General features: G+C 35.6%; 2 protein-coding genes across 2 annotated transcripts; both read left to right on the plus strand.

The window, feature by feature from the left end:
- The first annotated feature begins 1,769 nt into the window (after window positions 1-1,769).
- LOC104852760 (olfactory receptor 4K15) lies at window positions 1,770-2,696 on the plus strand. The gene has a single exon (XM_010610540.1). The coding sequence runs from the start codon at window positions 1,770-1,772 to the stop codon at window positions 2,694-2,696; it is 927 nt and encodes a 308-aa protein (XP_010608842.1).
- A 13,798-nt stretch (window positions 2,697-16,494) lies between these two features.
- Window positions 16,495-17,430, plus strand: LOC104852759 (olfactory receptor 4K5). The gene has a single exon (XM_010610538.1). It carries the CDS (start codon window positions 16,495-16,497, stop codon window positions 17,428-17,430), a length of 936 nt encoding a protein of 311 aa, XP_010608840.1.
- The last annotated feature ends 5,506 nt before the right edge of the window (window positions 17,431-22,936 follow it).

Genomic DNA, 22,936 nt, shown 5'->3' on the forward strand with positions numbered 1-22,936 from the left:
ATTTTGTTAAATATCTTACCTCGATGCAGAACAAAATTCTCAGTAAGAATACAAAGGTTTAAGGGGTTAAGATATTGTTTCATCTCACTCAGAGGTAAGTACTATTAGTGCCTTGGCTTAGATATATGTGTGTGCACTGCAGCAACATTAGCAAGAGATCCACGTACAGATGATTTTTACAAGTGAGTTTCACAGAGCTAGAGTGCTTTTCCTTAATTCCAAGTAAGGAAACAGAACACTAGAAACTAGAACATGAGAAAATGGTTACTTTTCACTTCAGATTTCACAGCTGCCTGGCAAAAAGGACATGGTGACTTTATTTCTAAGATAGAGCAGTCAAAAGAGGAGAAGTCCACTAAGTTAGTAAACAAAGAAATTTGGAGAGACAAGGGAATGATGATTATCTTGTTCATGGTAAGAAAGCATGTTTCTGTTCTATCAAGATTTCCTGGCTCTCTTCCAGGTCTGTGGTACTACAGGCAATGAATTAGGTCCATCCACCTTCCTCCGGACCAACATATGTGCACATTTCAATGTAGGTGAGGTGCTTTGTGTGGAAAAATATTTAGAGTTCTCTTTACCTATGTAAAAATGACTCTGTCTTAATTTTTTTTACTTTTTTTTCTTTTTATTGAGTTTATTGGTTACAATCTAGGTATAGAATACAGTTACATTCATTATTGGGATCCTGTACCTTTACATGATAGGTAAAAAATATTTAGAGTTCTCTTTACCTATGTAAAAATGACTCTGTCTCAGATTTCAATTGCACTTTATGTTTTATGTTTCAGTGAAGTGATATTCGTACACAATTTACAGGTCACTAAATAAATGGTCACAACCTTTATTTCCCTTTTCCCTGCCCTCCCTTGTCTCAGATTTCAATTGCACTTTATGTTTCATGTTTCAGTGAAGTGATATTCGTACACAATTTACAGGTCACTAAATAAATGGTCACAACCTTTTGTGGTAGAGGAGTGCGATGATAAAAAGTGTGGAAACTACATTTTTAAAGGTAAGTTTTCACCTGGTGCTGTAGTCAAGCATTCTTTACCACACATCGTGTTTAATTTCTTCATACATATCTTAGTGAATTAATTTTCATAGTTCAAAATTTGAAAACTTTCAAAACAGAATGATTTTTTAAAAAAGAATCAGAACTTCTAAAAGAGTATTTTAAAAATAATTTTCTCTAAAGTACTGTTGGAAACTAATCTTTAAAGTAAAATCAGTTCCCCTTTAGGTAATATAAAACTAAAAATACATTTAGATCAATAAATATTACCTAACGTCATTTATGAAAAATGACATATTAAATTCTCCCCCCCAAAAATTGGCTGGGGATTTAGCTCAGTGATTCTGCTGCCTGCCTTGCAAGCACAAGGACCTGAGTTTGATCTCTGTACCCAAAATGAATAAATAAAAAATAAATAAATTCTCCCAGATCCTGTTAATGTATGAAGAGCCATTATGGATTTACAAAGAGCCTAAATTAGGAACTGTCTAATTAAAATGTACAGGTGTTATATTCTATGTAATTTGGTTTCGCTAGTGTACACAAGTGCACAGCCCTGGATAAACCGTGTCTACAAAGAAATGTTTGTATGCTATGTGAAATTTTCAAGTTTATGAGGCGCTAAAGCAGATGTTGAGTGGAATGTGAATCTAGGCTTGTCTTTTCTCAGCAATCTCAGAATCTTATAATGCTATTTCCACTTCCACTTCACTTTGCAGGAAAATTTCTGGTGTGATCTCAGAAATTTGAAATCATGGACCAAAGCAATAAATCAGGAGTGACTGAATTTGAATTGCACAGTCTTTCGGGTTCTCGAGAGTTACAACTTTTCTATTTTGCATTTTTCTCTCTTTTCTATGCATCCATTGTATTGGGAAACCTTCTCATTGTGCTCACAGTCATTTCTGAACCAGTGCTGCACACACCCATGTACTTCCTACTTAGTAATCTCTCTTTCATCGATGTATGTCTATCCACATTTGCTGTCCCGAAAATGATCATTGACTTCCTTATGGAGCGTAAGACCATCTCTTTTGAGGGCTGCATGTCTCAGATATTCTTTCTGCATGTCTTTGCTGGTGGTGAAATGATGCTTCTGGTGGCCATGGCGTATGACAGGTATATAGCCATATGTCGACCTTTACACTACACGACTATCATGAGTGCACACAGGTGCATAGGCCTTGTGGTGGGCTGCTGGATCACTGGGGTTCTGCACTCCCTAAGTCAGTTGGTCTTCATAGTTGATCTTCCATTCTGTGGCCCAAATAAAGTGGAAAATTTTTTCTGTGATCCACCCCTGGTTATCAAACTTGCTTGCACTGATACCTACTTTGTTCAGGTACTGATGCTTTCCGACAGTGGTCTAATGGCCATGCTGTCCTTTGTGGTCTTGCTCATCTCGTACATGATCATCCTGCTGACCGTGAGACGTCGTTCCTCATCCAGTATGGCCAAGGCACGGGCCACCCTGACTGCCCACATTACCGTGGTGACCCTCTTTTTTGGGCCTTGCATCTTCATTTATGCTTGGCCTTTTAATGACTTACCAGTGGATAAGGTTCTCGCGATATTTTATACGGTTTTTACCCCTGTCTTAAACCCTATGATCTACACCTTAAGAAATAAGGAAGTGATAATAGCAATGAGAAAACTGAGCACTAGGAAAGTCCATTATTAATTGTCTCCCAACTCTCTCTTGAGATAAATCATGGCGCATGATAAAATCCAGACAGGTGTACTTTCCTCAGTGAACTACTGTTATGTCTGAAATAACATGACACATTTTCCTTTTTTTATAACACCTCATTTTATAATAGTGAATAGTAAGCAAGCCATTATGGATAACTGTCTTGGGACTCCCTACTTTATGAAAGTCTTGTTTCTTAATCCAAAATAAAATTATTTGAAATAATGAATCTCTTTTCTTTTCATATAAAATATTTATATTATTGCTTTCAATTAGCTTGATGATCCTTAACACATAAAATGTAAAACAATCTAAGATGTTTAAGTCACATTTGTTCTTTAAGTGTCAAAATTTTAATTAGTGGTAGAGCATGTGCCTTGCATGCATTAGGCCCTGGATTTGCTCCCCAAGACTGTAAGTGTATATGTATTTATATAATATATATAATTTTTTTACAGTTATTTTGATACAAATTAGATGCAAGTTTTGGTGTAAATTGAACAGATGAAATATTTGCACAGTTCTAGCCATTTTTAGGTGACAGAATATGTTTATTGTAGCAACAGATGTCAGATGTCACTCTTTGTGTCTCTCCCTTCTCTCCTTCTCTCTCTCCATATGTGTGTGTGTGTGTGTGTGTGTGTATTCTCCTTATTCAAATTATTTATTGAGATAATTTCTTTGTATATTATAATAGCATTTCTTATAATATGAAATCTCACTATAAAGTACTCAAATTTAACAATTAAAACATGAACATGTGATGCTGATTTTATGATCTGAATTCAGAAATCGAATAGATTTATAGTTACAGTGACCATGCTATAAATAAAATTTAAAATTCAAACAATGTTTCTTTACATCAGTATATTTAATTGAAACTCAGAGTTGATCTTCACTCTTCTTGGTTTAATGACCACAAGAAAAGCATATTTTTCCACCTGAGAGTGGCTTGTTTCTCCAATTAGCTTAAATACATATTTCGGTTCTACATATTTTCCTGCCTATCTGCAGGGCATACTCTTAAAATTAATAACAGCAACAACAAAAACACTTCAGAACTCTCTAAAAAAATAAAACGTTTATTTTTATTTTGTGAAAGAAGTTTACATGTTCATACTTGAAAACATTTATACTTATAATAAAACTCTATTTTCAACAGTTAGAAAACTGAGAGTAAGTATTGTTTCATCCTGTAGGTCTGGGGTTCTAGGGATGCCCCGACTCACCCTTGCTGGGTTTGTCTCTCTCTGACTCAGAAAGAGGAAGAGAAGTCAGAGAAGACCAGTGTAAAGCAGAAAGTTTATTACAGGCTTTGCAAGAAGCAGTACAAAGTTCCTCTGGTGGAGGCGTGTGGCACTCAGAGCTGAGTGTGGCCAACAATCCTGTTCTTAAAGAGTTAGGGTCCCATTCCCACTACCCCTTGGAGGGTTACTTCTTGATTAGTCATTACACTCACTGCTAGGGGCCAGGTTAGGTGGACCAACAGGGGAATTTGAAGGGTAAACTTTTTTAGGGAGAAGTAACCTACCTAAAGAGGGGCTTAGGGGGAACAGTGCAGCTACACAGGAGAGAGGGTAAAAACTGCAAGTTGCCAGCTCAGTTGAGCTACACAGAGGCACATATCAATACCACAGGCTGTCAGCTCTGCTGCTGCTGATTGCTGGGATGCAGAGGCCTCTTCCTTTCCACCTCTTAAAGGAGCCTAGTTCCCCTTATGTAATCATACCTAAGGATCCCAACTGTCCCTCAATATCATACAAGGTAACTGAGTTGTACATTGCTATTAATTGGATATGTTTATATAACATTCTCGAAACGTTTTATGATTGCCAGAATAAATGAAAAAGGATTGGGAATAGCCAAAGGGGAGGGCAAAATTAGAAATTTTTATGTTGAGGAAAATGCCTCATATTTTTGCCCTGTTCATTATCAGTGTTGTGCTATTGTAGTATAGATTGGCAAGATGTTATTATTGAGGGAACTTGGCTAATGAGCACATGAGCTTTCATTGTTACTTCTTTTAACTATGTATGAACTTACATAAGTAACAGAATAAAAGTTTAATTTTAAAATGAAAAGTATAAAATGGCATGAAGTCAAATTTGCAAAAATTAAAATCGTAGTTATTTATAATAAATGAGTTAAAGAACTATTAAAGTCAGTTTAATAACAGTGATGTTTTTTGAGAAAAAATGTAGCATTTGAATAAAAAATTACATATCTAAAATAAAAAAGAGGGTTTTTTTAAATACTAGGGATAGAATTCAATGATCCAAAATAAGAATATATCTATATATCTATATCTATAGACATATAGATACATTCGTATATATTCATATATATATGAATGGTTAGAAGTAATTTCCTAAAGAGAAAAAATTGAATATTTTCATCATTAAATTTTAAATTCCAATTAATAAAATATAAGTAATATTGAGTTGGAGAACAACCTGACAGAAAATACTATTTAACTACTAAGTAGTAGTTAAATAACCTGAACCCTGACTTTAACCCTAATCTTGAGATTGTCATCATAACGAAAGCAAAATGCAGGCTACTTAAAATCAGCCTTGAAAAGCCAGTCTCTTGTGATGGCTTCCCTACAAAGGAAAGTGCTGTATTAAGCACTTAAAAAGGGACTTATCTATGGAAATGGTAACATTCAGAAGATACTGAAACGATATTTTACTTTACATAATATGCAAATTATATTTCTATAAATCAAGGTGAGAAAAAACTTTCAGATAAAATATTGAAAGTTAAAATTAAATACTGAAAATTAAAGATCTTTGCTTAGTAAAGTCAAAGTATGCACTCCCTCATCAAATAAATAATTTGTAATTTTTTTTTTCTGGTACCAGGGATTGAACTCAGAAACTTCTGCTTGCAAGGCAGGCAGCAGAGCCAATGAGAGCTAAATTTCTGGCCCCTCAAATAAATAATTTGGAAGGAAAGACAAGATGGATAAGCATAGAGTATAAAAATAGTATCACAAAACAAGATGGAACCCAACTACCAAATGAGATAGGAGAAAGAGATTAAAACAGATGGCCTGTTATTCAATTGCTACTCTAGCATGGGACAGGCTCAGGTGGAAGGACGTGACTTGTTCTAATGTAAATATACTTCTAACTGCTATGTAATTGACTGCTAAGCAGCTTAGTGACATCACTAGGAAGAACAATTTTATATCTGTAATGCTGAAATATTCTTAATGGGTATCTATGATTCCTTAGAGTAACTGAATCTAGAAATTATAAATTTATAAGGCAGGTTCCTAACACAGGATACAAACAGAAATGTTTCTACACTAGACACTAAGCTCAGCAGTTAATACTGCTAAACTTTTATTTGTAGATTTTTTATTATTATTATTCTGGGCCAGAGAGGTTTGAAAGACCTCTATATCCGTGATGCTCCCAATTTCTCTTCTCTGTCTCTTGATTGTTCATATCTTTGAAAGTTTAGTAAATCGTAATTCTGAGTTAGCACCAGCATAATGAAGATGAGATCTCAGATTAAAGACAGACTTGACAAGCCAGTTTCTTGTGTTGTGTAACTACATTTTTGAGTTCAGTTAAACGTGCTGTTAGTAGTTGAGGCCTGACTGGAAGATGTGAGTCCCTGGGGTCCTTTTCTTTTTCTCTCTCCTTTATTTGGGGGAGGGTACCGGGGATTGAAATCAGGTCCTTGCACTTGACCGAACTGCTGAGCTAAATCCGTGGCGAAGGATCTGGTAGTGACCCTGGGTGGGCACGAACCATGCGGTCCTTTTCTTTGTGCTTCCTGGTCATCATCTGGTGAGCAGCATTTCAGGCATGCTGTCCACCATGATGCTTCTGAATAGGAGCCAGCCAATTGTATAAGGAAAATAAATTTTTCCTTATACAAATTGTCAGTGTCAGCTGTTATATCCAAGCAATGAGAGTGTCACTAATGCAAAACATTGGTAGTGGGAGTGTGGCCCCTATTGTGACTGTGCCTGACCATGTGGTTTAGAAACCTTTGGGACTACTTTGAAAGTGACAATTGGAAATATTTTGAGAGGTGGGGTAGAGAAGCCCTAGAGAGTTGTGAGGTATGCTTGATGTGCAATACTTGTCATAGCTGGGAAGACCAGATTGGTGGTACGGGTGTGCAAAGTAAGGATAGGTTCAGGAAGTTTCATTTGGAAAGAAGGACTCTGTGGGCAGTTGGACTACATGCTATTTGTCTTATAGTTTAACAGAAAATGTGTCTACATTTTGCCCATGACTGAGACTTTGTGGGAATCTTAAAGCCATGAACTAATTAATCTCACAGAAAAAACCTCAAGGCAGCCTGATGCTCAGGTTATGGAATAGGTATTGCTGGCTGCTTAGTAAGATTTCCATGAAATCAGGAGCAAAATGTACAGCTGACTAATGTAAAGCTTGGCCAGAAAAGAAGTGCCTATGATGCTGGGGTAAAAGAAAGTATGCTCACTGAAAATATTAGCACTAAAAGAAGACAAACTTCTTACATCAAGACAATGGGAAAGATGGCTTGAAGGCATTTTCAGAACTGGCCAGACCTGATCCTTCAACCTTTTGCGGACACCAAGGTATAAACCTGTAAAGTTTTAAATTGAAAACAGGGTTCTTGGGATCCCTACTCAAGCATGTCCTCTTCGGCAATTGTTCACTGGGATTCATTTCAGTGTCCTCAGACATCCAGACACACAGAAGCCTCTGGAGCTATGGTCAAAGGGGGCCAGGCTACTGCTTCAGAAGATGGCTTGGGCATTTTCAGAACTGGCCAGACCTGATCCTTCAACCTTTTGCGGACACCCAGGTATAAACCTGTAAAGTTTTAAATTGAAAACAGGGTTCTTGGGATCCCTACTCAAGCATGTCCTCTTCGGCAATTGTGTTCTGGGATTCATTTCAGTGTCCTCAGACATCCAGACACACAGAAGCCTCTGGAGCTATGGTCAAAGGGGGCCAGGCTACTGCTTCAGCTGGTAACAAAGCTTGCCATCATCCGTATGGTGCTAATTTTTCATGCATGCAGAATGCAAGAGTTGTGGGGTCATGAATGCTGCCAACCTGATGTTAAAAGAAAACCAGGCCAGGCCAGGCCAGGCAGAATACTCTTGAGGGGGAAGTTCATGAAGATATGAAAGTGAAGTCAGAAATGCAGTGGAGACTTCAGAACATTGGAGATGTCAGGAATGTGGAATGCCTCTTGAGGAAATCTGTGGGCAATGAACAGAGGTAACCCAAGACAGAGGCCGTGTGTGCTGTGAGATATAAGGCCATAGGGGAAGGCCTGTCCAAACCCTTTTAGTTCACATCTTACCACAACCTGCAATGGATGTTGGACATGGAACCATGGGATTTAATGTGTGCTGTGCCGGGTTTCAGTCTTCCTTTAGTCTACTTTTTGTTCCCCTATTCCTCCTTTCTGGAATGGGAATATTTAATATTCCATCATATGTTGCAAGTATTTAACCTACTTTTTTATATTTAAAGGAGCTCACAGCTAAGAGTTTGCCTTGAGTCTCAGAGGTGACTTTCAACTTGAACTTTTCAGCAGTGCTAGAACCATTAAGGCTTTGAAAACTCTTAGCAATTAACTAAATGCATTTAGCAAAATTAGATGATGATTAGCCTTTTGGAAGCCATGGACAGAATGTCATAATTTATGTTTAAAATGTGTGTCCAAATGTTTGGAAGATGATTAGATCATGGGGCACTATTTTAATCAGTGAACTCATTCAGTGATGATTGCAGTAGCTGAATGGACTGTTAGAAGGTTAGGTGAATCACAGGGAGTGTAACCAAAAAGGATGCATTTCTTTCCCTGGCTCCTCTCCTCTCTCTGCTTCCTGGTTGTCTACAAATGAAGAGCTTTCTTGCACAGTTACATCTTCCACACTATTTATGCTATGGAGCCAGAGGCCCATGTATTGAACCTACTGAAACTCTGAGCCAAAATAAACCTTTTGTCATTTCAGGTTGTGACAGTCAGGTATATTGTCCCAGTAATGGGAATGTGACAAATACAAATGAGTAGCAAAAAGATATGATTACTTTTAGACTTATGTCAAGTATGCATGTTAAAAATCTGAGGACAGCAATAAAATAAGAATAGGCTGCATTATTTCCAAATCAGTAGAGGAAATAAAATTGGGACAATTTTACAGAAAGACAAGATAAAGTCCACTTGACAGAAAGACAAGATAAAGGAGGAAAAAATGAAAATAAAGCACAAAGTGTTGAAAATAAGGTCAAATTGAAAAGAGAAAGAGAATTAGTAAGTGAGATTTAATTTACTGGTTTTTATTTTTATGCTGTTTTTAAAATTTAATCATAATGTGGCTTTCTCATATAAAAGAGCCCATGCAATTTTTAAGTGTGTATGTTTGATTCATTTCAGTTAATGTTGTAGTACCAGGGTATATTCATTTTCCTAAAAATGTCTCAAGTTTACCTTTCTATATGGCAGAATAGTACTCCATTGTGTGTAAATATCATAGATTCGTTATCAATTCATCTGTTGAGGGACACAGGCTGTTTCCAAGATTTAGCGGTAAACATAGGTGTTCATGTAAGTAAAGAGATACATCGTTCTCAATTGGGAAGGGGATTGAGAGAAAGTAGGAAGGAGATGGGGATGTAAAGGGAATTAAAAAAATGAATCAGATTGTGTTACATACACATACCAGTTCCACACAAGGAAAGTAAACATTATACGCTGCGTCCAGGTATTAAAAACATCCATACTGAGCAATATGAAAACTGAAATCTGAAAAAATTCATAAAGAAAGATAATACAGGACCATAAGCCTTACTAATACCACTCAAAGGCATTTTAATGTGAAAAGCATTTTTGGATGTAATTTAGGTGAAATGTATTGTTAAAAATATTCTCCAAGGTTATTTTATTTTCCTGAACTTATAAAAGTGCTTCTTGATGTACATTGTGGTCATATCCTGAAATCCATCAGAAATCAAAATGTATTTAGTGCACTCCTACTTACCTAACACCATAATTTAACAACACATAAGCTATAGAGTATCAGATGGTTATCCTCCTGATCACATGGCTGATCATGAACTGTGGCTGTCAGCCTGTGACAAGAGAGTAGAGCCTCTGTCACTAGTTTGGAAAAAAAAATCAAACTTTGAAGTGTGGTTTCTAGTGAACATTTGCTGATTTTCCCCATAATAAAGTCTATAAATCATAAATTGAACCATCACAATTTAAGGATGGCCTGCATAAATCTAATGAGAGCCTCAAAAGGAGCAGAGCTACAAGGAAAGACACAGAAACCCCCAAATCATCATTAGCTAGTTGAGTAAAATTATCAAGAAACAAAATTTACTAAACACATGAAAGTAGAAAATAGAATGAAAATTACTACAGAACTGAAGATGAAGCAGTGGGTTTATAGGGAGAAAATATGATGGGTGGCACAACACAGTGAGAGGAGAGAGAAGCAGACCTGGTGTTAATGGCACAAAGTGATAATTACAAAAATTATACCTTTTGATATAATTACAGGAGACTAGCTTAAGGTTGCTAATACATAGAAATTAAAATATTTAATAAAGAGATGAAAACTTTATCTGATTTGCTCATTGTATGATTTACACAAGTGTAAAATTACAACACTGTACCCCATAAGTAGCATAATATTATAGTAAAATGCTATGTCTATAGACTAATGGAAACACAATAATCTGTTTCTAATGAACATAAGGGAAAAATGTGGTGTAATTACTTTAGAGTTTACTTTTCATAATGAGCATACCTCTGCCTAAGCAACATAAACCAAGTTTCTGGGAAGAAGGGAGAAATCATTTTTATGTCACTCTTAATATTTTCTGCCACTGTTCAAAAAAGGCCTTTCACAGAAGAAACATAAATGTAAAATAAAGTTTTGCTGAAACAAATTATCACTCATTAATACAAAAGGTAACATCAATAATAACTAGAGTAGCATACAGATGCTTTAAACACGTACTTAATTGTTAAAAGCAGATATATCTTACATAATTAATTATTGACAGAATATATCTTACATAATTAATTATTGACCAGCAAACAGAAAAACAGAAACTTTCATACACCATTGGTAGAAGAGTCAATCTGGGTCCAATTGGAAGGCAGAAACTAGGTAGCTGGTTAGAAAGTTTAGTATAAGGAATTATTAACTATCATAAAAAAGTAATTCTAGGCTATAAAATATTATGTAGTACACTAGGGCAGAGGGAGAGTACCCAAGGAAGGATAGTCTTGAAAGGTACTCAAGTTTCAATGGAGAAAGAATGGTTCATCTCATTGGTTGGTAAAGAAATGCACTAGTTTGGCCAGGTCAGAGTGAGCCTTCAAGTTTTGGGCAAGCAATAGACCACCAAGACCACCAATTTTGCAAGGTGGAGAGCAGGTGATCAGAAACTAGCATACTGGGAATGCAAAAGTTTAGGGGCTGGCACCTGTAGGAACCCTTCAGAGCAGGGAGCCCTGGTTTCTACAGTAAGAGGGAGTGTAGAGAGGTTATGAGCAGACCTTGACTTCAGAGTCACAGACGGACCATGTTTTGCTCCCTCTCAGGACGGGGGCAGGCATTACTGGATGTGATGGCATCTGCATTCATTTGAATGTAATACATGCTTGCACTAGTAAAACTCTCTTTCTCTTTCAATGTACCTCTGATATACTGCATTGAGAAAACAGAATTGTGCCCCTTTAAAGAAAAGATCTGAAAGGAATTCTGTTGCTCATCACAGAGTATATACTGAAGAGTATATTCAGAACTGAGAGTCAGAAAATTGATAAGCTAAGCAGAAAGTAATCTTTGTAAGCAGTGTGTTGTGGAGAATATTTCTCTCACATTTAATCATGCAATGTTTATTTTATTGTTCAAAACTGCAAGAGCTGTAAATGACCCAGAGGTCTTTTTACTAAAACGATGATAAGCAGTGTATTTATACAATGGAAAAGTCTACAACATTAAAATGAATGGGCTAAAGATGTGTGTGCGTCACAAGTGACAACTTTTCAAAATAAATTACTAATTGAAAAAACAGTAAATTGTAAGAACACATAGATAGTGATGCAAGTTCAATGCAGTTAAATAAACAAACAAGTGCGGACTGCATACTTCTTTGTAGATACATCCCTACATGGGAAAACCACTAACAAAACTACAGGATATTAAATAACAAACTCAGCTTAAGTGTTAACTCTTGAAAATTGCTGTGGAGTGTTTTGCAATATGTTTTTACTAACCACATTTTATTTCCAATGGAAGTATGGAAAAATATTAACATTTTGCAACAATGACCAATGTATACAAAAATATTCGTATCATATTTCTTTTGATAGTGTCTTTTGATAGTGACTTTGAAATATTAGAGTTATTCTTATTCAAGGATAAACTGAGGTCTAAGATGGAAAGTGGTTTGCTCAATAACTTACTTTAAGTTAAATTTTGGTTGAATTGAGAAAAGTACCTACATCCTCTACATTCTAGTTAATAAATCTTTCTTGTATGCCACCAGATGAACATGTAGCAAGGGTGTCGTATTAGCTTGCACTCCAAAAGTCAAGGCATTTCTCATTTATGTAAAGAATATAATTTTCCACACAATTTCCCTGGAGAAGCAAGTTCAACAATGCAGAGTTCACTGAAGGTACTTGATTCTACTTGCTGCCTAAGGACTGAATGATCCTTCTTTTTCTTTGCTGCACATCTGATGGTTCTCATCATCTGTCCACTATATGGGCTGCTATTTACTTTGTTCCAAAGGGAATGTCTAATGGTAGCTATCAATAATCCCCAATGAAAGGTGAACATTGGATAATTGTTGCTAAATTTAAAAAGCCTCAAGCGGTCACTTAGCTAAACCCATATATTCTTTCAATTTGACAGAAGCAGAAGCCACCTACTTCTAGATGACTACTTGGAAGACATTAACACCACATTATAAAAATCGAGGAATTCAATTTGTACGTCTGATATGCATTGTACCAGGTAGGATATTCTAACAAAGACGTATATGAAAAATGTCGTAAATTGTGTCTAGTTACAAATTCTTTTCAACCATTACATTGTACCCAACAAAGGGAGAAAAGCATATTAGAAGCACTAGAAAGGGAAACTGGATGAGCATGTTCACAACAGGAGGAATCTTTGAGATGATATTTACTATATTGTACTGTATCATCTGCATCTATTTGTGCAGGGTAAAATTGTTTTAAAATTCATGGAAGTGTTTAAGTGCCAAGTTCTGCTAAGAGGTTTGCACTTAGACTCTATTTTTATATCAGAAATTCATTTTGCTAATGCAGTTACAAGTGGCTAAGATAGGGGTTATTTTACTCTGTAGAAATAGAGTACAATTTCTTAAAAGCTCACCATTGCTAATACCTTAAAATAGTTGATAACCTAAATATGGTTCATTTCCAATACAAGAAGATCACTCTTTTCTGCGCTGAAATTCAAACTGATTTTTTGCTTTCCTTTTCATGGCTAATTATTAGTGCTGGTATCAATGACTTACGTGTTACCTTGTTTTACCAATGAGATGAATTTTTTCCTATGAAAATTTTATTCCTCATACAATTTGTGCAGGTAGTTAGTAGTTTGTAGACTTCAAAATCTTTCACTGGGAAGGACTCATCACAGAAAGACAAGAAGGTGGAAATATAGAGTGAGTAACGGAGATGAAGTGAAATATATTTCAACTGACACTGTGGGGAGTTTGCGCCACGCACATCTCTATAATTTCTGAGAGTGATACATAAAGAACATGAGAACTCAAGGAGCTCTTGATGTTGTGAAGAAGTGCAAACAACTTTTTTTTGCCATAATATATAATAGATGTATAAGCAAAGTGCTACAGCAACACTGGGAGAAAGAAATTTCAATGTAAGCGTTTGTGAAGCTTTTTGGAAGAGAGATAATATCTGTGAAACATGTGGAAAAAATGAGCAAAAAAGTGCTTACTGCTTAATAAAAATAGTCAGTTTGATTAGGAAGTAATGTATAGTAGAGAGGGAAAACAAGATCATATATGCTTGGCTAATATAGTTTTACTTAAGTAACAGTAAAATGTTACAAAAGAAAAATGGAATGATTCGGGAAAAATTTAAAGAAAAATAAAAAGAAGAATTAAGGAGAAAAGTTATGAGCTAAGGTCTGAGATCTACATTTACGTCTACTAGATCTAATCACTTCTACAAACCTTGAGAAACATGTTTATAATTTGGAGTGTGGTAAGGAATGTAGCTGAAAAATTAGACATCATTACGGGGAATTTGCACCTGATACCACAGTGGTGAGAGGAATGCCCAAGGAAGAGAGAGAGGGAGAGGGAGAGGAAGAAGGAGGGGGGAGAGAGAGAGAGAGAGAGAGAGAGAGAGAGAGAGAGAGAGAGAGAGAGAGAGAGAGAGAGAGAGAGAGAGAGAGAGAGACTGAGGCAGAAGCAAGAACCTCAGCAGAGATCCACTAGCTAGGATCAATAGGCTGGACAGAGGCTGCCATTAAATATCTGGAGAGAAAAAACAGGCATGTTTTCAGTTACAGGTATAATAAAATCAGCTATCATAGCATTTCTTTGAAAACACTTGATGAAATAATTTCTTTCACGGTGGCAATAAAAGCTTAAGTGTGTTAAAGGTCCGAGTAGTAGAAAGGACCTGGATGCAGAAACAACTGAATTCACTGAGTAGTAGATAAAATAACTTACCTTATATTTTAGAATTCTCTTCCTTAAGAATGCTCTCATATAATGTTATAAATTGGTTGTCATTAATGTATTCGCACAATCATGAGACACCATAATTCTTTGTTCTAGTTCTAGTTTCCACAATAATGTATATCCAAAATGTGCACCAGTGAAGTACTTCTCTAAACATAATCTTCCAGTAAAAGAACATGAAGTGATATCCTAATTGAGGGCTTCTTTGTGTGATTTGCAATTGTATCCAAGTAAGTGAGGGCCTAGGGCAGTATCTTAGAGACATAGGCATCTGGCTTCTTATATATAAAATAAACCAACTGTGGAAGATGTTCACGCTGTTTTGAGGGGTTAAAATCACATCACTCTTCTAGGTTTTGTGTTGTTTTTTTGTTAACTGTTGATTTCAAAATTAGTACAGGTTGCTAAAACAAGGCTTCTTGAAAGCTCATCCAAATAGTTTATGTGCAGAGGGTATCTGTATGAGTGGGGGGGGATTTGAACTAATTATTGAGATTATTCTGATTCCAAAGAAAAGATACTTCTAGTGACATGTTTATAATTTAACCACTTTACCTTTCTATGTAAGCAAAATCATAGAACAACTCCACTATTCCTTTGACAATTGTAAAGATGTGGAAAACTAGAGAACACTGATCAGGGAGGAAATATGTGGGTCTAAATCTAAATTTTGAAGCAAAGAAAATGAAAAATTTAGATATTGTGCTTGAAAAAAATGAGTTTGTCCAAGACGTTTTCATTCTTTCCTTTTCTCATATTTATTCCTTTCCCTTCTTTCCTTTTCCCTACCCCTCCTACTTCCCCTTACCCTTTGAACCTTTTCTTTGATTCTTATTTACACTTTCAGTTTATCACACCAGAGAAACTATACAGCACTTACACATGCGTATCCTAGGGGGGTTGAAGGGATAGCAGGGGAATGTGGGGAGGAAAAAAAGAGAACCAAGATACATGGTGTAAAGGCACAAATTCCCAAATGATGAATGTCATCATATTGTAAACCTGAAATGCATTAATAAACTTAATGATTAAAAAGAGTTTGGCAATAATCAAGATGTCATAATATAACTATTATATTTATGTAAGATATGAATATATATTCATATATATACAATATATATTCATATATATTGTATCATATATGTGACGTTATATGGGTAATTGACATACTGTGTTGCTATGGAACTTGATGATATGGACCCACAGATCAGAATTGTCTAAATTGTGTATGACTCCTGCAGCTGTAGTAAGGCAAATTATTATTCAGAGACTTAACATATAAAGAAGCTCTATTTTAATTTGATTGCTTTCATAGTAGATTGGCTTTAGTTATCTCTGTAAAGTATGTATTTTTACACTTTCTGTCTTTTTTAAAGTGAAAAATTAAAGCTCAGAAAGAATTATGAGCCCAACATTAAACAATTATTTTGACTTTATACAATATACCTTAAGCAGCATATATCTCTCAGAGCATTAAAGACAATATTGTAATTAAAGATTTGTTTAAATTAATGATGGAAAATGACCATAAGACCAACAAATCTCAGTTGACTTTACCATTCTACAAAGCCTGTGGAATTGGAATTTTAAGTTGTTTCTTTAGTCTTATTGCAAAACACCTTATGAGTGAGGTTGTTTATGACTGTGTAACAGAGACTAAACAGGGGTTCTACTGATAAAGACTAACTCAAGGTTTCTGCCCAAACCGGTCACATTATTAAGCATTATCTAGATATTCTAATGAACTCTTTCCACTTGTCCAGGTATAGTACCATGGTCTTTAAAAACCTCCCCTACATTTTTATTAGTATATGTTTGTGATATAATGAATATTTTCATCATGGGGTACTTGTATTACACATCTCACATCTTGATCCCTTTCCATTCCCATCCCTCCTACAGATCTCCCCCATCTTTGGAGCCCCTCATAAATATGCAACATATCTTAGAACTCATAATCCTTCACATTAATATTGTTCTCTGGTCTATAGCTCTAATCCATTTTTATTTTTCCTCCTTTAGGGTCATTTCACACAAGTTTGCAGCCTGCATCCATGGAGAAGACCAACTCTTCAGCGGTGTCTGAATTTGTGTTGCTGGGACTCTCTACCTCTCAGGAACTCCAATTTTTCTTTTTTATTTTCTTCTCCATGTTGTATGTAGTCATTGTGTTAGGGAATGTTCTCATTATCATCACAGTGACTTCAGATGCCAGCCTGCATTCTCCCATGTATTTCCTCTTGGGAAACCTTTCCTTTGTTGATATCTGTCAGGCTTCTTTTGCTACACCTAAGATGATTGCAGACTTTCTGAGTGAACCTAAGACCATATCATTCAGAGGCTGCATGGCCCAAATTTTCTTCATTCACCTTTTTACAGGAGGAGAGATGGTGCTACTGGTCTCCATGGCCTACGACAGGTATGTGGCCATATGTAAACCCCTATATTATCTGATGATCATGAACCGAAGGACATGCACTCTCTTGGTTATTATCTCCTGGGCGGTGGGCTTGGTGCACACACTAAGCCAATTGTCATTTACTGTGAACCTGCCTTTTTGTGGACCCAATGTAGTAGACAGTTTTTTTTGCGACCTTCCTCGAGTGGCCAGACTTGCTTGTCTGGATTTTTCTGTCATTGAAATATTAATTGTGGTTAATAGTGGCATTCTTTCCCTAAGCACTTTCTCAGTCTTGGTCAGCTCTTACATCACCATTCTTGTTGCATTCTGGTTCAAGTCTTCAGCTGCAATGGCCAAGGCATTTTCTACACTGGCTGCCCATATCATAGTAGTGATATTATTCTTTGGACCATGCATCTTCATCTATGTGTGGCCCTTTACCACCTATCCTGTGGATAAACTTCTTGCTGTCTTCTACACTGTTTTCACTCCCACCCTAAATCCCATTGTTTATACCCTAAGGAACAGAGATATGAAGGCTGCCATGAGGAAAATTGCCACCCGTTATCTGAAGCCTCCAAATTCCTGACGTGCCACTAGTAGTGAGGAATTCCTTTTATCATGGTGAAAGTCCTTCACATTCCTCCACTCAGTAATCTTCAAATATCTTCAATGTGTTTTGGTGCCATATCTCAAACTTGGGAAAAATAATAAAGCTTTTAATGGGTACTGACAAGATTTTCTTCCCCCAGGTATCACTTATGAGAAATTTTAATTGTGAAAATGGAAAAAATGATTACTGGTTATATAAATACAATTTTAAAAAATCACTTAGGAAGTATATACACATTCACTGCTGTGGTCATGGGTAAATAATCAATGTGATGAAAAAAAGGAATGAGGATCCAATTTTTTGGTGGGTATATATTTCAGCTTTAAAAAAAAAAAATCTTATGAGTTTCCTTACCGACTTTCCTGAAAATTCTATTCAAATGCATAGTATTTAAGAATCTGAAACTTAATTTCCCGAAGTTCATTGGACAGCCAATCTACTGTTTTAATATAAATGCATGGGCTTAAGTGAAGATTGTCAGGTTATGATTCCTTTACCTAACGTCGATTACACCCTTCTCATATAGTTTCTACCACTAGCAGTACTTTCAAATATGGAAAATTATATAATCAGAAGCTTCCACTTCAGACATTTGGAATTAATTGTTTTTTAAAATTTTTGTAATCAGTTAGGACAATTCCAGTTTCCTTTGAAATTTAAGTTGCAGTAGAAAAAAGATGAGAAAGCTGAACAATTTCAACATCAACATTTTAATCAGTGAGTATTTTTGCTGCTTTGAATTTGGGTCAAATGTGAACCACTTAGGAAAAAAGAACCAATGTTAAATATTCGTGCAGTTAGTGACCTGGAATTTACAGCAAGATCTTTATCCCGCTTTTATGGATGATTAGAGAATTGTTTATTTTATATTTATTTATTTATTTTTTGGTAGTGGGTATCCAACTTGGGCTCTTTTGCTTGCTAGGCAGGCAGTAGAACCACTGAGCCAAATCCCCAGCCCAGATGATTAGAGAATTGATTTTATGTTTCTGTTTCCAAATCTTTCAACTAATGAAAGGCAAACAGACTAAATTTTAAACTAGTCTTCCTTTCTGCAAAGGATGAAAACACTAGCATTGTGGTTTGTTATTGTCCTTTTCAGCCTCTCTACTCCAGTTAATTTTTCTCTGAATTCATCCCTAACAAATAAAACATTAAATAAAATATCAAAGACAACTTGAAGATTTCCTTTCCTGCCATATCTTTTACTTTTTGCTTCTCTGTAGTATTTTAATTCTTCTAAGATTTCTTACATTTTATTCTTTCTTATTCTCAAAATGTACTTTAGAGTAAGTGTAGCGTAACACTCATTTAAATGTAGTATAAATGTTTATCCATCAGTTACTTCTCCGAGAAAGTTACACACTTTTATTTCTTTCTAATTTTGGAATTTGTACACTGGTAAGAGAGGGAATTGGCCAAATGAATCTAAAATGGGGGAAGGTAGAAAAGTTCTGACCAGAATCATGGGTCTTTGGATTAGGTAGGCTGCCTCATAGTCACTTCATGGATTGAAGCTTTTCTTGAATGAAAGAACGTGTACTGTATGATTTATTCTAGTCAATTTAGAGTACCAGAGCATTAGGGAAGGGGATTTATTTCAATGCTAAGTGAATTACATGCTTTAATTTGAAATTAGCCTTCTTTGTAGGTGTTTCATAAAAAGGTTGTATTAAACCTATTAAATTATGAGACTCAATGTAGTAAGAGGGCCAGAAATTATATAATCTTGTGTACTGTGCTGTTTTATACTACTCAGGCATTCATAATGATTTTTGTTTCAGTCATTTTTAAAATATGACAGCTATCATAGCTGTCCTTCCCAAGGAATAGCATGAGAACACATAGGTTATAGGTATGATTCAAAATTTTATTTTCTTCATACTAATCAAACATACATTTCTTTTGCTTTTAAGAGTGCTATGTGAAATTAAAATTTGAAAAAAGACAAATATTGAAAAAAGTGACAGCAATTTTAGTTTTGTTTGGTTGTACTTTTTAAGGTGAAGGCAGATATTTTTAGTTTGAATGAGATGACATTTTCCAGTGATGTTGGCAATGATGATACATATGCTATGACAGGGAATAAATCTTAAAATTATCATAATACCAGAGTCCTTGAGATATAATCAGCATTAAGCAGCTGCCTTGGACAACATTGCCAAAGAAGGAAATATTTAGTTCAAAGAAATTTGGATTTTCCCAGATTCCTTGAATTGTTTTCACATGTTACAATTTAGGTTTCTTGTAAGCAAATGAATTACATTTGCAAGGTATAATTTATTTACATAAATAAATTATCTTCATGTGTTTTCATGAAAATATTGTTATCTACATTTCAATAAAGTTCTTCTGAAGTGTATCTCAAATGCTAATTATTTTTTGTGTAATAGAGAAAAACACATTTTATTCTTAATTCTTGACAGCATCTCTTGATGAAGTAGATTCAAGCCACTTGTAGAAATGTTGAGAGAGTTGACTGCTCTCCCATCAGATGACAGAATTTGAGGGCTGTTAAAAGAATTCCTAATTAATGCATGCCCACAAGAAGAGCAATGGGCATAGAAACATGCGGCATTTCCTTTCATCAACCTAACAAGAGATATGTTGCAGAAAATTACATGTATCTCGTTTAATAACAACTATCAGGTTTCCTTTATTGTTTATTGACCCAAAAGCTATTGTCAGTTTTCACTTCCTTGTCTCTTGGCACCAAATCCACCATCTATGGTGCCATAGCTGTAGTCTGCAAACCTTTCTATTTTTTCACTTGTTTTGAGAGGATGTTGGATGAGCATCACTGAAGGAAGAACCTTCTCTTCCCAGTCCATGATGGTGAAACTTAACTATGTCAACTTTATCACCTTGGAAGCCACTGAGGGGATCAGTAAAGCACCTGTCTCTTTGTGTGTCTGCGTAGATAATGAAGTGTGACCCTCAGTACTCTATCTGGTCCCTCACTTCTGCCTCTGTTCCCATGTTCTGCTTCTCTGCCACTATGAGCGAACATCTTTGCTCCGCGATACCACCCCACCATGATGTGCTTGCCTTCAAACCTGCTCAAAATGGACTGAATATCCTGAAACCATGAAAAAAATTAAAGCTCTTATCCTGTAAATTGTGAGTTTTGGATATTGTGTCTCAGTGACAGGAAAACTAATGAGCTGTCCCAGTGTGATTTTTCTCTTGTTCCTACATTGCAACTACCGGTGGCTTTTGTTCAGGTTTCCCTGTGGTATTCATCCTACAGCAAACTTTGTTTCCATAAATTTCCTTTTCCTGTTTTTCCGCTAACCATCTTTGGAGCAGTTCTGGCCCAGGGTTGCCCAGAGAACTTCTCTACATCCAAAAAGGTCCACATTCATACACTCACCTAAAAGTTCTGAGATTTACATTAGGGAAGGTGATTTTCCTTCCTTTCTTGGGTTATCTCCTGTGAATGAAATTGTTCTTTAGAATTCTCTTTTTATCACTTCTCAGTAACTAAATATTTATTAGGTTACTAATTCTTTTTTTTTTTTTTTTTGGTACAGGGGATTGAACTTGGGTCCTTGTGCTTGCAAGGCAGTTCCACTGAACCGCTGAGGTTCCTAATTCTTTATGTTAAATATTTTGTGTTGAAATTGCCACTGTGATTTCTCACTACACTTTGATAGATGTACTTGTAAGCCTTTTGAAAATATTGAAAAACCAGTTGAATATAAAATCACTTCTTAAAATATAATATATCTAACAAGGAAAATTAGGAGCTGGCAGAACCCAACAATGTCAGGGTTTGATCCTTTTATATGCCAAAGTGGCATATAAATATGGACTGAAATCTCTACAAACTGTGAGCTAAATAAACCCTTTCCTCTTTAATTTTGGGTGTTTGGTATTTTGTATCAGCAATGACAGAAAAGTAACTGACACAGTGTTTAAAATTTTCTTTGTTTCAAGTTGATGAGCATGATTAGCTTATCATTTTTACTTTGCATATGTTTGCTATCTTTTATCTATTTTTCCTACAACTTTATATGTTTTTGGAAGTATATTTAAAATCTTGTAAAATGCTCTATAACAGGAAAAATCTAAGTGTGTATTATAATTCTTAAATTTGCATAAAGGTGTAATTAAAATTAAAAAAAATAAGGAACAGTTTAAAATGAGGTAAAAGATCTCCACAACAAAAACTGCAAAACATTTTTTAAAGAAACTGAAGATGACACCAAAAAAGTGGAAAGGTATATTGTGTTCTTGGGTTGAAACAACTAATATTGCTAAAATGCCCATACTACTCAAAAGAGACTTACAGATTCAATGCAATATCTACGAACACCAGTGGTGTTCATCAGAAAAATAGGAAAATAATCATAAAATTCATGTTAAACTACAAAATTCTTCCAAATAATGATGCAATCTTTAACACAAGGAATGAAACAAGAGAGATTATACTGACTTCAGAATATGCTACAAAGCTGTAGCTATCAAAATAGTATGTTACTGGCACAATGCAGGTAGACTTAGATGAAGAGTAGAATAGAGAGCCTTGTATTATTTCATGCATCTATAGTCAATTGATTGTCAATGAATAACTAGATTCAAGGAAGGACAGTCTTTTCAACAAATGATGCTGAGACAATTGCATATTCACAAGTAGTAGAATTATACTTGATTCTTGTCCTTAATTTTAAAAATCAACTCAAGATAGATTAAATACTTAGAATTGAACCTATGCAAAGTACTAGTAAGTATATAGAGGAAATGCTTCAGGACATTGGCATGAGCAAGGATTTGTTTTTGGAAAAGATCCAAAGGCATGAGAAATAAAAGCAAAATATAGACAAATGGGATTTCAACAAATTAAATATCTTTATAACATGAAATAACTAACAGAGTGCAGAAACAACCAGCAGAATGAAAGGAATAAGTTGGAAACTTTATACCGTCAGTGGTCTCTAAGAGAGAGGGACTTACTAAGAAAAGAAAGACAAAATAGTGAGGCCTAGGGGGTCAGAGCTTTGAGGAGCACAGACCCAGGTCTTTATTTGTTCCTCTTTTTATATCCTACACAGTGAGCTGCTACAAGTCACTAGTCACAGGCTACTTTAATTATTACAGAAGTTAAAACACTACAGAGATTATCCATGGCAACAGTAAATTTTGTTTCTGGAGCCAAGCTATGGCAAGAAAAGTGTATGAACATATTCAGGGAGACATTCTTTCCTTATTTACAAGGAGCAGGGAGTGCCTGGGACACAGCAAGTGCACACCTGGGAGATCACTTTTGATCTCTTGCTGTCAGGCCTTCCTAACAACTCTGTGAATACACACACAGGTCACCCAGAAGTCTCCTGCACAGAGATAATTCCATCAGTGCATCTAACAAAGTATTGATATCCAGAAAATATGAAGAATTGTAGTAAGCTATACATCTGACCTGGATTTGATGCCTAAATTATATGAAAAATTAAAAAGCTCAATGACCACAACAAATAATCCA

Source organism: Fukomys damarensis, unplaced genomic scaffold, assembly GCF_012274545.1.
Source record: "Fukomys damarensis isolate Sample0158 unplaced genomic scaffold, DMR_v1.0_HiC HiC_scaffold_17, whole genome shotgun sequence".
Lineage (NCBI taxonomy): Eukaryota > Metazoa > Chordata > Mammalia > Rodentia > Bathyergidae > Fukomys > Fukomys damarensis.